Raw genomic sequence first — 14,406 nt, 5'->3', positions numbered from 1 at the left:
GCCGTCCGTCCTCGCCCTCTTCCGAGGCTGGGGCACAGCACCCCCGGCCTCGGCCTCTCGCCTCCTCAGGCGAGAGAAAAGTGATGTGTTGCTGGTCGGCATGCGTGGAATATCTGAAATCAAGAATTTTGTTAAGAGTCAGACCAGTGACCGTAAAGACGGAGAACAAGAAATAAATAAATAGAATAATGCAACCGCCCTTACCCTCGGGGCGCGCCGAGCTCAGACCCACGCTCGCCAGGGCGTCCTCCCGCAGGAGCTCGGTCAGGTCGTTGCCCCTCCCGAGGGCTCGCAAAGAGTCCAGGGTCCTCAGCTCCCTCCCCGTGGGCTCGGAGAGTTTGTTGAGGGCCTTCAGCCGAGGGTGTCCCCACCTTGGCTCGAACCCCCAAGGCGCCGCAGACGCCAGAAAGAAAAACTTCCTCTTCCACTCGTGAATCGAGGAAGGGGCGCCCCGGAAGAGTGACATACCGCCCCGAAAGGCGAAATATAACCACCCTACGTCCGCCGGGTTTTTCTTTAACAGAAAACACCGGCGAAAAAGGCCTACCGAAATCGGAATTCCGTGCCCGAGGCACAGGGATAAAAACCCGATTATGGTCCTCCATGAGTTCGGAGCCAACTGCGCCGGGACGAGTTGGTACTCGGCCAGCAAGTTGCTCACGAACTCATGGGCGGGAAAACGCAGGCCCGCCCAAAGTGTCTCGCGGTAAACCGCGATCCGACCTGGGGGCGGCTGCGTCACCCTGTCTTCCGGCCCTGCGGTTTCAAGGCGAAACCCGGGCTGGAAGAAGAAACGGGAGCGGATTAACTCCAGCTCCTCTTCCGACAGACTCGACCCAACCTCTTCGGGACCGGAACCCATTCTCACGGAAGAGTGGAGCAAAAGTTAAGAGTAGAAAATGGAAGTTGACGAGGAGGAGAAAAGAGGAAACCCTAGTGAAAACGGGAAGAAAACCTACTGGACATTGCCGGAAATCGCTCCGGGCACCACCAGCAAGATTCAGCTGAGGGAGGAAGCAGGGGGGAAAGACGACGAAAATAAGAGGCAGCCAAACAAGACCTTTAGGGCAGACTCGTGGGGTTTATATAGACCCCCTGACGGCCCAGATCGACGGGGTCGGTTCCCATCCCCCCGACCGAGTTGCACCACGTGTCGACCTCGGAAGCCGAGGCACCGTATTCACTCCGGTTTAATAAATCGGATACGAAATCGAAGCGTTGTCCCATCGGATCTCGGGGACTCATCATGGGTCCACAGAATCAAATCGTCTTGAGGAACGAGCGGACGTAACCCCCGCTCCCCTCGTTTAATAAGATCTGGGACACGTGGAGCCCCGATGAGGCCTCCACTTCTTCGGAATTATGATCCAGTAACATGAAATCGAAAGCGTCCGACCTCGGGTCGCGCCGCGTGTCCGTTTCAAACCCCGTAACGGCACACTCATTAATGAGCCAGAAACGTCGATTACGGAATCGAGACACCGCCTCGACGAGCTCGAGGTCCCCCATCATTAATCCGCCGTAAAATGATCCTGGCGATTCAAGAAGCATGATGATACGAGCTCCATCATTAGCTCACCGAATAAAGCAGCCTCGAGACGCCAAAGGGCGCATATCTCACCATGAAAGCTCCGGAAAGCACAAGGGGGCGGGCGAGACCTTCCCCCCAACCTTAGTGACAGACTTTACTTCCCACGTCCGAGCCCCACAAGCCGCTCGAACTCGGAAGTCGGGGGGTAGTGTTGGGGGAATAAAGTTTCCCCCCAAATGACATAAATGCCCCTAAGAAGCCGTACAACCTCCGACCCCGGACAGCCGAAGTCAGCGTCCGACCTCGGAACGCTCGGCCACAAGACGACCGACCCCGAAACCTCCGACCTAAGAGAAACCCCGATGTCCGAGGACCGTACTCTAACACCCCTCCGGCATTTATTGCGCATGGCCGCTGTAATCTTCCGGCATACTCAACAATAAATGCGGATCTCCGGCTTACTCCATAATAAATGCGGATCTCCGGCTTACTCCACCAATAATGCGGATCTCCGGCTTACTCCATAATAAATGCGGATCTCCGACTTACTCCACAATAAATGTGCATGGCTCCTGACATCTACGGATCCCCAGCTCTCCACGGCAAATCGACCCAGCAGGGTCTAGTCGACTATGATAAGTCTCTGATCTCGGCCATACCGCCGACATCAGTGCAATGATTCGCCTGACCGAGCGCCGACCTGAACAACATGCCAAGCCGTACTACGGCCTCACCCTGTTACATCATAGGTAAACCGACCCCCGCATATAAAAGGGAGCCTTGGCCTCTCAAGAGGGATTTGGAACATTCATACACCCAAAAATCACTGTTTATCTCCTTCTCCCCACTATTTGCCCCCTCCCTGACTTGAGCGTCGGAGGGCCGGCGCCGGAGAACCCGGCCACCGGTTCGTGTGCAGGCACCCGGACGGAGGACGCCGCCAGCCAACGGATCGCCGCCCCGCTGCGAGGACCTGCTGTTCCTTCTCTCCGACCGCCCCGGACGGAGGACGCCGCCCGCCGACAGACCGCCGCCCCGCCGTGAGGACTAACAGTCGTTCCCTCTCCTCGACCGAAGATTGCCCCCGGGTCCAATTTCCAGCAACAATTGGTAATAAGGACAAGCAGCTAGCGGCATGTCCTCGGGTTCAAAATATATAACTCCACCAGGGGTGGGTCACATGTTATTATGGCTTGAGATTTGGCTTAAGACAATCCACTAAGCCACGCAGCAAGGGAAAACAGTTTTATGAGTGTTGTAGTTACTAGGTTGGATTGTTGTGGTTATTTGATGATCATATATGTCCATCTCTTTGTGATCTAGTAATTGACTTTAATTCAATTTGAGTTGTAGGTCACGGAAGAGCTTAGTTGTGGTTTTTTTTTCCTTTAGGCCAGGATATCCATCACATCATAGTTGATCTAAAACATCAGATTGAGGGAGGCTTTATAAAGTTCAAAATTTTGGTTACGAAGGATATGCGAAAAACAGCGAGCATGAATGCAAAGAAGGATATGAAATTCTCTTCCAGAAGCTCGAAAAAATACAGAAGATAATAGCTGACCCCATAACGTGGATTTATATATTAGCAAATTTGATACTCTATGTACTTTTTCGTCCAAAATAATATGAACCTATGCTTGACTCAAAGGAACTTGGTGTTTGTACTAACTTTTTATTTGAACAACTCAAGCTTAGTGGTGACAGTTGTGCCTTTTGTAAGCTTGTAAACTATGAAATTTCAGGTTAGATCTTAGGTGTTATTAATCTTGTTTTATAATATGCTACTTGGGAAGTTGGAAACTTTAAATAGTTGGGTAAACTGGGGAAGCAGAATTAGATTCCTATGTACGGACTATACTTTGCCACTGGCTTATAATTCTGGAAAAAGCTATGGGGGCGTTTGGTAACCCCAACAGGATCACCATGGTGATCTAAGATCCCCGGTGATCCGAATGCTGGGATGATTTGATCTCCGGTGATCTAAGATCAATATGTTTGATAGACCATGGTCCAGTGATTAAAAATCTCCGGATATCCATGAGTAACTTGTTTGGAATGGTCAGAAATCCAAAATCACTGACCACATAATACCACAAATACCTTTGATATATCTTAAATGATTTTTTTATATATTTTTAATTCACATGAATTAAAAATGTAAGTCAATATACTAATTCCTATAATAGCTCCATAATTATGTCACATATTCTACTTTTAGTAGCCCTTATCATATATTTATTAATAATATAAAATATATTATAATATAAATATTAATATATTTATCAATATGTTAATTATTAATATATTCTATAAAAATATATTTATTACTCCTTTAAATTATTAATCTTACAAAAATATGTTATTTTTCATTATAGAATTAATATTTTTTATTTATACTTATAATAGATTTTTTTAATACTAATAATTATTTTGATTAGAAAAATAAAGTGAATAGGAGTAATATAGTAACATATTAAATATTTTTGTTATATAAATATAAAATATAATAATATATTTCTACTAGAATTTAAAATTATCCTTCAATAATAATAGATAATAATATGATTAGTAATATATTATAATATAATATATATCATTAATATAATATATAATATCAACATAATATATATATATATATATATATATATATATATATATATATATATATATATATATATATATATATATATATAACATTGACATAATATATTGATAGTATATTGATATATCAATTTTTCTACTAACTTGAGGGATATTTTTGTCTTTAACTTTCAACCCAGGATCACTGCCCTAGGTGGTCTTGGATTCCTGACCTCAAGGACGGGTACCCCATCACCGAGTTGGGGGGTGATTTGAGAAGTGGAAGTGATTTAAGATCACCGCCACGTAGGATCACCATGGTGCAACCAAACACGGTGATCTCATCACATCCACCCATATCATCCTTGATCCTAGAACGATCACCCCATACCAAACGCCCCCTATAGGTCATCCGCTACTGATTACTCCTAGGTTAATACTGCTAAACCCATAAAGTCAGTTGTGCTTGATCGAGCGGCAGCAGGGCCTGACTAATACCACCAATCTCATCACGTTTGGCATCAACCAACCTCCAATTGCGACATCTCATTTGAAGAGATAAATGATCATTAGCAAGTGAATGGTAACAGTACATTTGTGATGTACATTCAAACAATTCACATACACTGCATCGTCCATCGTACAACAATGTCCACCCCTGCTGGAATGATCATGCATGTAAGCTAAGGAAGTCAATGTAATCGAGCACCTACATTTTCGCATTTAAGATGCAATATAACTACAAATATATTGCACCACATACACAATGATAATAAAATAAAGAGCAAAACCGTAATAGGAACTCCCTGGAAAAAATCAATTCCATCAAATCATCAGAAAGAGAATTAGTTTCATCAAATCATCAGAAAGAGAATTAGTTTCATCAAATCATCAGTCAGAAAGATAATTACAAACATGATGCTTCTGACATAATCCTGGTGCAGAAAACAGACACCTTGACAAAACCCTAGAAATAGCTATTTTCATCAAATGAGAAGCTAAAGAGAATCAGCTAGGCTTCAGCAAAAATAAAACAAGTTGTGCGTATGGCCATTACAACAATAAGAGGGAACTGGCTCTCTGGTTAACAGGTAGTTGGTCTTTGGAACATGGGACCACCTCAGATAAATGAAATAAAGTTTAGAATTATAGAGAATCGATCAGACGAGATTACCTAATTTTTCATTTGAGCGCAGATGACTGAGTCCGCATTTTGTTATTATGACTTATTAGCCTGCTTTATGCTGATATATTCACTCAGATTGCTCTGTGCTCGACTGATATATAACAAGTCCAATTCACTCACCGGTAGAAGACTAGAAGTCCATGAGAGATCAACCAAGCCTATAGTTCAGAGTTAAAATGGAAACCATCAAATAGAGAAGGAAGAGGAATTTACGAAACAGAAAAATAGACAATATCTGGGGGGCAAAGCAGAAATATAGACAGACAATTGACAAACATCATCACCAGCTGGCCGGTAGGATGACAACAGAACGTGAACCCTGCAAAAACATTGGGTTAAATTTCTCCTTGGTTAAGTTATAAATAAGCTAAGCTAATTCAAAAAGTCAGAATTGTTTTCCTTTATCATCAAGTTACAAAATAATCGGTCTGACAACTTCAGAAGATAAATAATTCAAGTTTACCTGCACATTTAGAGAACTTACCTATTGGCATTTCCTACAAACAACTAATGGAGATAGCTGCTGCTTAATTTACAATTGTCCTGATCCTCCAAATCAAGAGAAGGCAGTCATTATGAAAAGAAAGGGGTGTTCATTTTACATTGAGCTTGCGCGACATCTAATTATAACAAGGATGAAAAATAAAGCAAATGATACATCTATAAGCCTTAGATAAGCAAAAACCTCTTGCAATATCAGGAGAAAAAAACAACACATGCCATGCTTCACAGATGCTTTCCAAAGGTCAAAAGAAGATACCATATAACTTAAACAGATATAACATGAATCTACAACTGTGCTTCACACGTTGCCTTGTTGTGACCAGCCTCCTTGCACCTACTGCAGTGGAGTGGCCTAATACTTGTCTTACGAGGATTAATTCGCTTTCTCTTTCGTCGTCCTGGTGGGCGCTGAGTATGAGGGGGATATGAATTTGCACCAGCTACAGAACTGATGCTCTCAATATCTGGGACTGGGTTGATTGATGCTGAATAGGTCAAACGATAACTTTCACATCTGAAATATCTAGAGCAATAGTCATATGCAGATCTACCAACACGATTAAAGACCGCAATAGCATGCAAGCAAGGCAATCCCATAAGCTGCCACCTCTGGCATGTGCATTCCCAGCTAGCAATATTAACAACGTTTATTGAACTACCATGAACCTCAAATACAGAATCAGAAGAACATACGACAAGAAGCATTCGGGCCTTGGGGATCTCTTTCTGTAATTTTTGCTCGATTGATGGTGTCAGTGTTCCAGCCCATGTGCTAGAAGTTTGCCTACGAGAATCCAAAACATCCTTTATCTTAGCATGCAATGCGCCAATCAACTGCACTATTGTGGACTCATCTTTCACTGCAATCCATCTGCTTAATGATTCTACAATGTTTGGTGAGAGATGATCATAACGTGAACCTCTAAATAAGGAATTCGACCAATGTTCAGGCTTAGTAGACATTACCCATTCAGCAACATCTGTTGAAATATTTTTGATTCTATCAATGCATGTATTAAAGTCATCAACTACATAAGTCTGGGCAGCACTTTTGAAATTGTTGACAATTGCACGCTTATCTTGTTCTGAATAAGAACTCTTCTTCAATTCTGCTTTCAATTCCTCGATTAGATGAAACAGAGAGTAGGCATGGAAACTATCCTCAAAAACTCTGGGCACAGACTCATCTAGGCCCTTCTGTCTGCAAGACACAATCGTTATATTACGAGATGTTGATACTGCATGTTTTAACTGTACTAAGAACCAATGCCAACTATTGTGAGTTTCAGCTTCCACTGCAGCAAAGGCAACTGGGAAGATACCATCATCTCCATCCATCGCAGCTGCACCTAATAACTTCCACTGATTATTTGCTTTTAGAGGAATTCTATCAAGAAAAAGAAGAGGTCGACACCCATGCTCAAAACCATGAAGAGAGGCATGTAAAGAGACAAATACACGACGCACCTTCGAATCAACAGATGCAGCTAATGTGGTTATACTACCAGGATTAGCCTCCATTATTTTTTTACATAAACGAGGCAACTGATTGCATACCTCTTCATGCAAGAAATGAAGCTCTTTCTGGGCAGCCTCTTTTGCATGCCAAGCTTGAGTATAGTTCAAATTAATTCCATAATCTCGATAAATATCTCTTGCAATATCTCTGGGCTTTGACTGTGGATTATCCAGTAATTTTTCCTTTACAATCCTTGCTAACCAATGCCTTGTTGCTCGTTGGTGACCATCATCACCACTTCCAGCTCCACATGTGTGTACATTGTTGAATTTCTTGATTATAAACTTCTGCTTACGAGCTGACCCTGAAGCATGTATCCGCCATGGACAAGTCTCTACAGTGCATTTAACAGTTACGCGAACATTGTCATTCTTTATATATTTGTATGCAAAACCTTTGACAAAAGCATATTTACACAGTTCATCACGAAAGGCTTTCACGTTATCAAATTCTTGCCCGACTTCAGTAATAACACAATCCCAAGGAGCAGACTGTGGTCCAGCATTCTCAGCAGCATCTACAGCTATGATGATAGGGGTGCTTGAGTCAGCTAGGGATCTGTGAGTTGCCCTACAGAAACATGCATTCCAAGTGATTTTGTTCGTGGGATCAAGCAGCTAACCTGAGGAGATCTTATGGCATACCTGTCTTCAATATTGTCATCAGTGACAAATCTCTGCTGTTCAACAATGTCCACAGTCGGGGAAGAGGCAGAAAGTGTAACTGAATCAGCTGCAACAATCCTAGTTGCAATGTAAGAATTAAAAAGTAATGCAAGGGAAGAAAAGCATTTAGACAACTCAAAACAAGTACTCACTATTTTCCAATTTTAAGTCTGATCCTGAAAACTTCTTAAACTGGTTTAATTGCAAAAGACCAAAATTACAAGACAGAACCTAGAAAAATTCAGCAGCGGCCATGTATACGTAGCCAACATAATTATGATAGGAAACACAAAATAACATATTAAGAAACCATACTACAAAGGAAAGGTAAAGATACAAGTATATTTGTGATACAGTTCTTCGTAGATCCTAGTCCCCTAATAACTCGAGTAAAGCATATGTTTCATGTTGATACAGAAGATATGAATCAGATATACAAAGCAGAGTAATTTTGTAAAATATACCTCCCATTACTTATTCCTGCAGTGTTTACTTTCAACTGTCTAATATTTTCAGCAGTGGAACCAGTCAACTTTATGGGTATTTGCACCTACTACAGAAATCCTACCCCTAGGCGCCCTAAAAGAGTACAAGTTTATTAATTAAAGTTATTAAACACAATGTAGATAGCAAGAACTTAGAAAGTAATAACTGGAGTATATATACCTTTTGCTACTTCCATTGACAGCTGTAAGCCTCTCTGATCTGACACTGCAGACAGCACCAACTTTGTCAACTATAGAAGTACCTGAGTCAGCTGCAATATTCCTGTGTGCCCTAGAAAAGAATACAGTCCTTGCAAATTCACAACAAAAAGAAAATAGAGGTGCAACTCATGCAAATTAAAGAATGATTGTATTTGGAAACTCATATATCTTTTAAAGGGTGATGAAAACAGAGTATTGTTTCTAGGTTACCTGCTGTCAACCTTACTTGAGATGTATAGGTCTGTTGTTATAGAACCCATATTAAAATCAACCATGCGCCTTAGATCTTTGTCACTAGATATTGTGATAAGAGTTCGTTGGTTGCCTGGAAGAAAGTACTTGATAGACAAGGGACTACTGTCAATATTAAACATACTCGTTAATTCTGACTTGAGATCATCAAACTTCATGTCACGGCTGATATCTATTGCATGAGCTTCTCCACCACTGTAAGAGATAGTTCCATCATCATTTGAGACAAAATCTCCACCAAATTGGCAAACAGCTATAACGGTCCCCTCTACCATGGTTCTGGTCAACTGCATGTGGTTATATATTCAGGTGAAAAATAATAGAAAAATCAATAAACAAATAAAGCACAAAGAAGATATGCCCAGATATAGAATCTTATTATTCAGTTTATGCATTCATAAACTGAAGAGTATTGTATCTATTACCTGCCCACTGCAAATTTATGGTATCCTAGCAACAAGATCATTGGTGCTTTAAGGCACCTTTGAATTTCTTGCTGTGAGAAGTAATGGGCAAAATAACAATTAGCTAAATAGGAGTCCTTTTGCTAGGATAAGCTAGAAGTGATAAATTGAACTCTTATAAACAGTAAAAGAAATGTTGGCTGAAGGCATGATAGGACAAGCTAGAATGTCTGTAGCTTTTCATGAATGCTGGCCCATTCTAGGACAAGCTATTCTAATTTATAATTACTCCAGTACTGTTCACCAACATTTCGAAACATAAGGAGCAGTGATGAACTGTGAAGCTCTAACTACGAAAAAAAGCAAGATATAGACATCACTGAATCATGGTTTATGGATTTATGCATCCTAAAGTTCTTATATGCCATGCCTTCCAAGTTTTTAAAATTTGGTTTTGGTCCCTTTGGTAGAGTATTTTGGTAGTTACAGCAATTTCACTCAGGTTCGGAGTTTCGGCCAAAAAAGCTACAAAAAATCTAAAAAAATAAAAAAAGGAAAAACAAAATCAAGGTAAATTATTTTCCATCATTTGATTGTATTTTAAATTATCTACGTTCATAACTTATACAGTTCGAGTAGTTTCAAATGAAGTTAAACCATAGGCAAAACATTTTCTATCAGTTTAATTGTGTTTGAAGTTATCTATGATCATTGTTTATATAGTTTGGTAGCTTCAATCTGAAATTAAACTATGTTGAATCGACACTAAATATATTACATGAATGGACCAATATCTTAACTAAATTATAAGATGATATAAAATAATCAAGCACAAACAAACAAGATAAGTACATAGGAGCATAAAATAAATTATGTTTACCTATTTAATACCACATACTATTGCAAGGTGACTGATGCACATAGCAGTGGCCATCATCATTATCATAATGTGGGTGCGAGTATTGATAGTGAGAACAATACACCTGAGATGGCTCCTCACCAGTCCAAGAAGTTATGAAATGTTTTATTTATTATTATAAAAAGAATGCCTTTGAAATAATGTTGTATTTAGTTGTTTAAAGTAATCTTTTTACTGTTCTAAGATTAAAGGCCATTAGAAGCCTTGGCCATCAAGAATTGTATTTACTACATATCCCTTTTTAACTCAAGAAAAAAGGAAATCCATTAAATATTGGTACTATATAGATGATGTACCTAATAAACAAAGAAATGATAAATATATGACAGAGAACATAAAAAAGCTTTAAAAAAATATTATGGCTAGTTTTAGTCAGTTTAGGCTGAAACTGACCTACTAGACCGGAACTACTCAGTTTCAGCCGAAACTTCACTTGTGGTACATGAGATTTTAATTTTTATTACTGTCGTAAGCTGTAACACTAAGCAGACACCAATATGTTGTACGGCTTTGATTTAACTTGCTTTTTGTAAATGATGGAAATTGCAATGGGTGTTCTTGGTTGCATATAATCCAATTGCCTGAAATTCCAGTTGTTGATTTTTTTTGGTTGTAAATATAAAAGTTACAAGTAGCTTGAGCTTGAACACAATTTGTGCTCTATGAAGACCATGGGTTGAATTACACCAACTTATCACAACTGGCTCATTTATTAGAGCTATATTTGAGTCCAAGTAAAGCTGTTCCCAGTGGAGGTAATGTAATTCCAAGCACAAAAGTCTCGATCCATAGTAACTTCGTCTAGACAACCCTTTCAGCTCTTTAGAACCGTCTAAAAGATGATTTTCGTATGATAAGCCAAGAAAAGTGCTCATTTCAATTTATGAACCTTAATTGTTTTCCAGAGAAAATTTAATAAATCTCAAGTGATTGAAAGTTCTACTTTAAACATCATCTATAAATCTAGTCAGGAAAACGCACTTCTGCTCCACCAGTCTTGCTTCAAGACTTTGCAATCAGCCTCAACTTCATGGTCTAATAACAAAGCTAGTGCTGACTTTTCTCATAATTGGATCCCTGGGGTGGTTACTTCACTATATCACAATCATGAAGCATCCCATCCACCATCAAATAATATGGCCAAGGATCCAATATATCACAACCGAATAGGATTAGTTCTACTTTTTCATGGGCATTATTACTTAAACTAAGAACTGGATCTTGCATGGTGCTTCTATTCTTGTTCTTCATGGCTGTATCCTTCATGATTCTTGTTTCTACCATGTTAAAATCTTCCAACAATCAAACTGCAATCCATTAAGTCTATAAAGCAATCACATTGTCTTCCATCAAATGGGAGGCGACAAATTTATCCACATCTGAACCTTCAATTCTCTATTCCTTATTTAGTGCCCGGTATAATCTATTCCATCTTCATCGCCACTTAATATAGAGAAAAACCTAAGCATATCCTCGTTGTCATCAATATAGTCAAGCAAGTTGTGGTTTTCCTGCATAATCTTACTTAGAGGTTTAAAAAGCCTCCATGGTGTTGAATCAATCTACCCTAATACCGTATAATGTAATTCTAAATCAGAAAATCAAATTTAAAAAGATATAATTATGATTTTGGGTCAAAGTTAAATAGAGAATGGATACGTTGTTCATTCGATCTGCACATTCACACACTCTGTGGAAGAAGAAAGGAGGTAAAATCAGAAAATATACTGAATCCAAACAATCTTGAAGAAAATAGATATGACCGAAAAGTAAACTGATATATTTTTATGAGAAAACATTTATGCCCCTAATCCCATTACAATACTATTCAACAATGACAATTTGGCATGTGCAAACACATGAGGCACTTCTAGAACATTCCAAAGATGTCCCCAGAACAATATACCTTACCCTTATTGAGAAGTATCAATGGATACCCTAGCAGCATCCTCTAATGTGAAGCCCTTGTTAATTAACTAATGACCTTTTTTCCATTTTCACTAGGAATCTAACTATGCAAAGTCAATTTTTTTATTATTAAAAAAATCTTAAAATTTTCCCCATAAAATCTCTCCCTGTTTCTCCATCTCAATCACATCTTTTACTGACACTACAGCATTCCTTTTCTTCTCACCATATGAGTAGTTTAGATTTGTCTTGACGACAGAGAAATCACATATTGGGTATAAGCGACACATATTAGGAACATGGGGTGTTGCAGAAAATTTGTTTAAGTCAAATCTCCTCTTTGAAGTTCCAATCAGATATTGATATGTTATTGAGTAAAGCCAACATTACTCTTAACAGTTGCCCCAAGGATATCCATCAACAGTACCCATAAAAATTAGAATTGCTAATGTTGTTATATCTAAAAATTAGAAATAATTTGATAGTAATTAAAACCTAACAACTCATTTTTCTACTTTGCAAGCCGCCATAAAATACAGCCAAATCAACCAGTCTTTAGCAGAGCAAGTAGAGGAAGATGGGAAGACCTATTTGTTTTTCACTACAAGATCTTAAACTTTGGCCGTAAAAATACAGATATAAAGCCCTGATATAAACTTACAGCAGAGAAGATTTAATAAAAGAAAACAGCGACATATTAAAGGGGGCTACTTGACCGGAATTAATACTTCCATCAAAAAGAATTGCAAAGAAAGTAAGAAATTATTTCCAGATTAGATACAAAATGACGGGACACATCATCAGACGAGAATCAGACAGTAATCATCGATGATGCATGCAAGAAAGAAAAAGAACCCTTGACTCTTGAATCTCTGATCAGGCATCATTAGGGCATCACCAATCGAATTTCGTAATCGAATCGAAACAGAAGAAATTTAGGTTTTCACGCACAAAAAAAAAATCTTCTTTTCTTTTTCTTGAGAGAAACATAGAGGCGACGTTTACCGCCGAGAGCGTTGCTTCTTCTCCGTTGTTCCGCCGCTCTCTCCCCACCCTCGCTGGTTCCCCCTTTCTTTCTCTCTCTCTCTCACGAGATCGAAGAACGGGTTCGCGTTTGGACTGGACGACGCTGGTATGGATGTAAATAAATAAAGGCCATGTAGGCGGCGCCGACCTTCTGAAACCGTCGAACCCGTTACCGTCTTTCTTTTTTTTTTTTCTTTTCAGTTAATTAATTAATATATATATTACAATTATTATTACATAAACTTACTTTACTACACCGACAGCTCATCCGAGTCTCGCGTGAGCACTACCTACTGAGTCACCCATTACCGTTTCGAGGTGCCGACCGCAACGCGTTCGCCGATAACGAAAGAGCCTAGACCCTAGAATACACGATAGAAGGGTGATAAGGCTCGGACCCGATCACCTTTATTTATCGTTATTATATTAAGTAATAAAAGTTATGTATTAGAATGATATCTTTTAGATATAGTAATTGTAATAGTTGTGAGAACCCGTGCGGGCGTGTATTTAGTCCCACATCGGTTATTCGCTAGGTAGATCTTGGGTACTTATATAGGATCAAGAAACCCAAATAATACCTTTCGGCTAGCCATTTTGGGTGAGGTCTTGGATTGTTACAAATGGTATCAGAGCGGACCCGGCCTATAACCTATGTGGACTAGGGGGCACTGCAGCACAGATTCATTAGGGCTGACCACGGGCCAATCGTGGTGTTTGTGATTAGATTTGAATAGATATGAACCCTTAGCCTGACGAGGACGTCAGGACTTGAACATGGGGAGTATGTGAGAACCCGTGCGGGCGTGTATTTAGTCCCACATCGGTTATTCGCTGAATAGATCTGGGGTACTTATATAGGAACAAGTAATCCAAATAATACCTTCCGGCTAGCCATTTTGGGTGAGGTCTTGGGTTGTTACAATAGTTATGCCGTTGCAACTTAAATTTCAAACACTCGGTGCATCTGACATTTGATAGATAGGTCCATGTCGTTTGAAATTTGTTACTCCTTTTTAACATCTTTTTATGGACATGTATCATGTATGAGAAGTATTGTGTGCTCGAAGGACTTCAAATTCCAAAGTTCACCTTTTTACGATTTGCTAGAATATGTTACTCCTTGCCAAAGTAAGAGAGTTTTCGATTTTGATTCAACTCGCACGAAAAAGTTTTCAGAGTAGAGATGCGATTGTTAACAT

At 39.7% G+C, this 14,406-nt stretch overlaps 1 protein-coding gene across 1 annotated transcript; it reads right to left on the bottom strand.

The window, feature by feature from the left end:
* Nucleotides 1–5,793: 5,793 nt before the first annotated feature.
* LOC120103702 lies at nt 5,794–13,322 on the bottom strand. Its single transcript, XM_039129426.1, has 5 exons — nt 13,184–13,322; nt 8,906–9,234; nt 8,655–8,765; nt 7,968–8,066; nt 5,794–7,893 (listed from the first exon to the last, which is right to left on the bottom strand). The coding sequence occupies exons 2-5, from the start codon at nt 9,220–9,222 to the stop codon at nt 6,090–6,092; spliced, it is 2,331 nt and encodes a 776-aa protein (XP_038985354.1). The 5' UTR covers nt 9,223–9,234; nt 13,184–13,322; the 3' UTR covers nt 5,794–6,089.
* Nucleotides 13,323–14,406: the final 1,084 nt, after the last annotated feature.

The sequence above is a fragment of the Phoenix dactylifera genome, chromosome 8 (assembly GCF_009389715.1).
Source record: "Phoenix dactylifera cultivar Barhee BC4 chromosome 8, palm_55x_up_171113_PBpolish2nd_filt_p, whole genome shotgun sequence".
Classification (NCBI taxonomy): Eukaryota; Viridiplantae; Streptophyta; class Magnoliopsida; order Arecales; family Arecaceae; genus Phoenix; species Phoenix dactylifera.
This window is presented reverse-complemented; position numbering and strand designations above follow the sequence as displayed.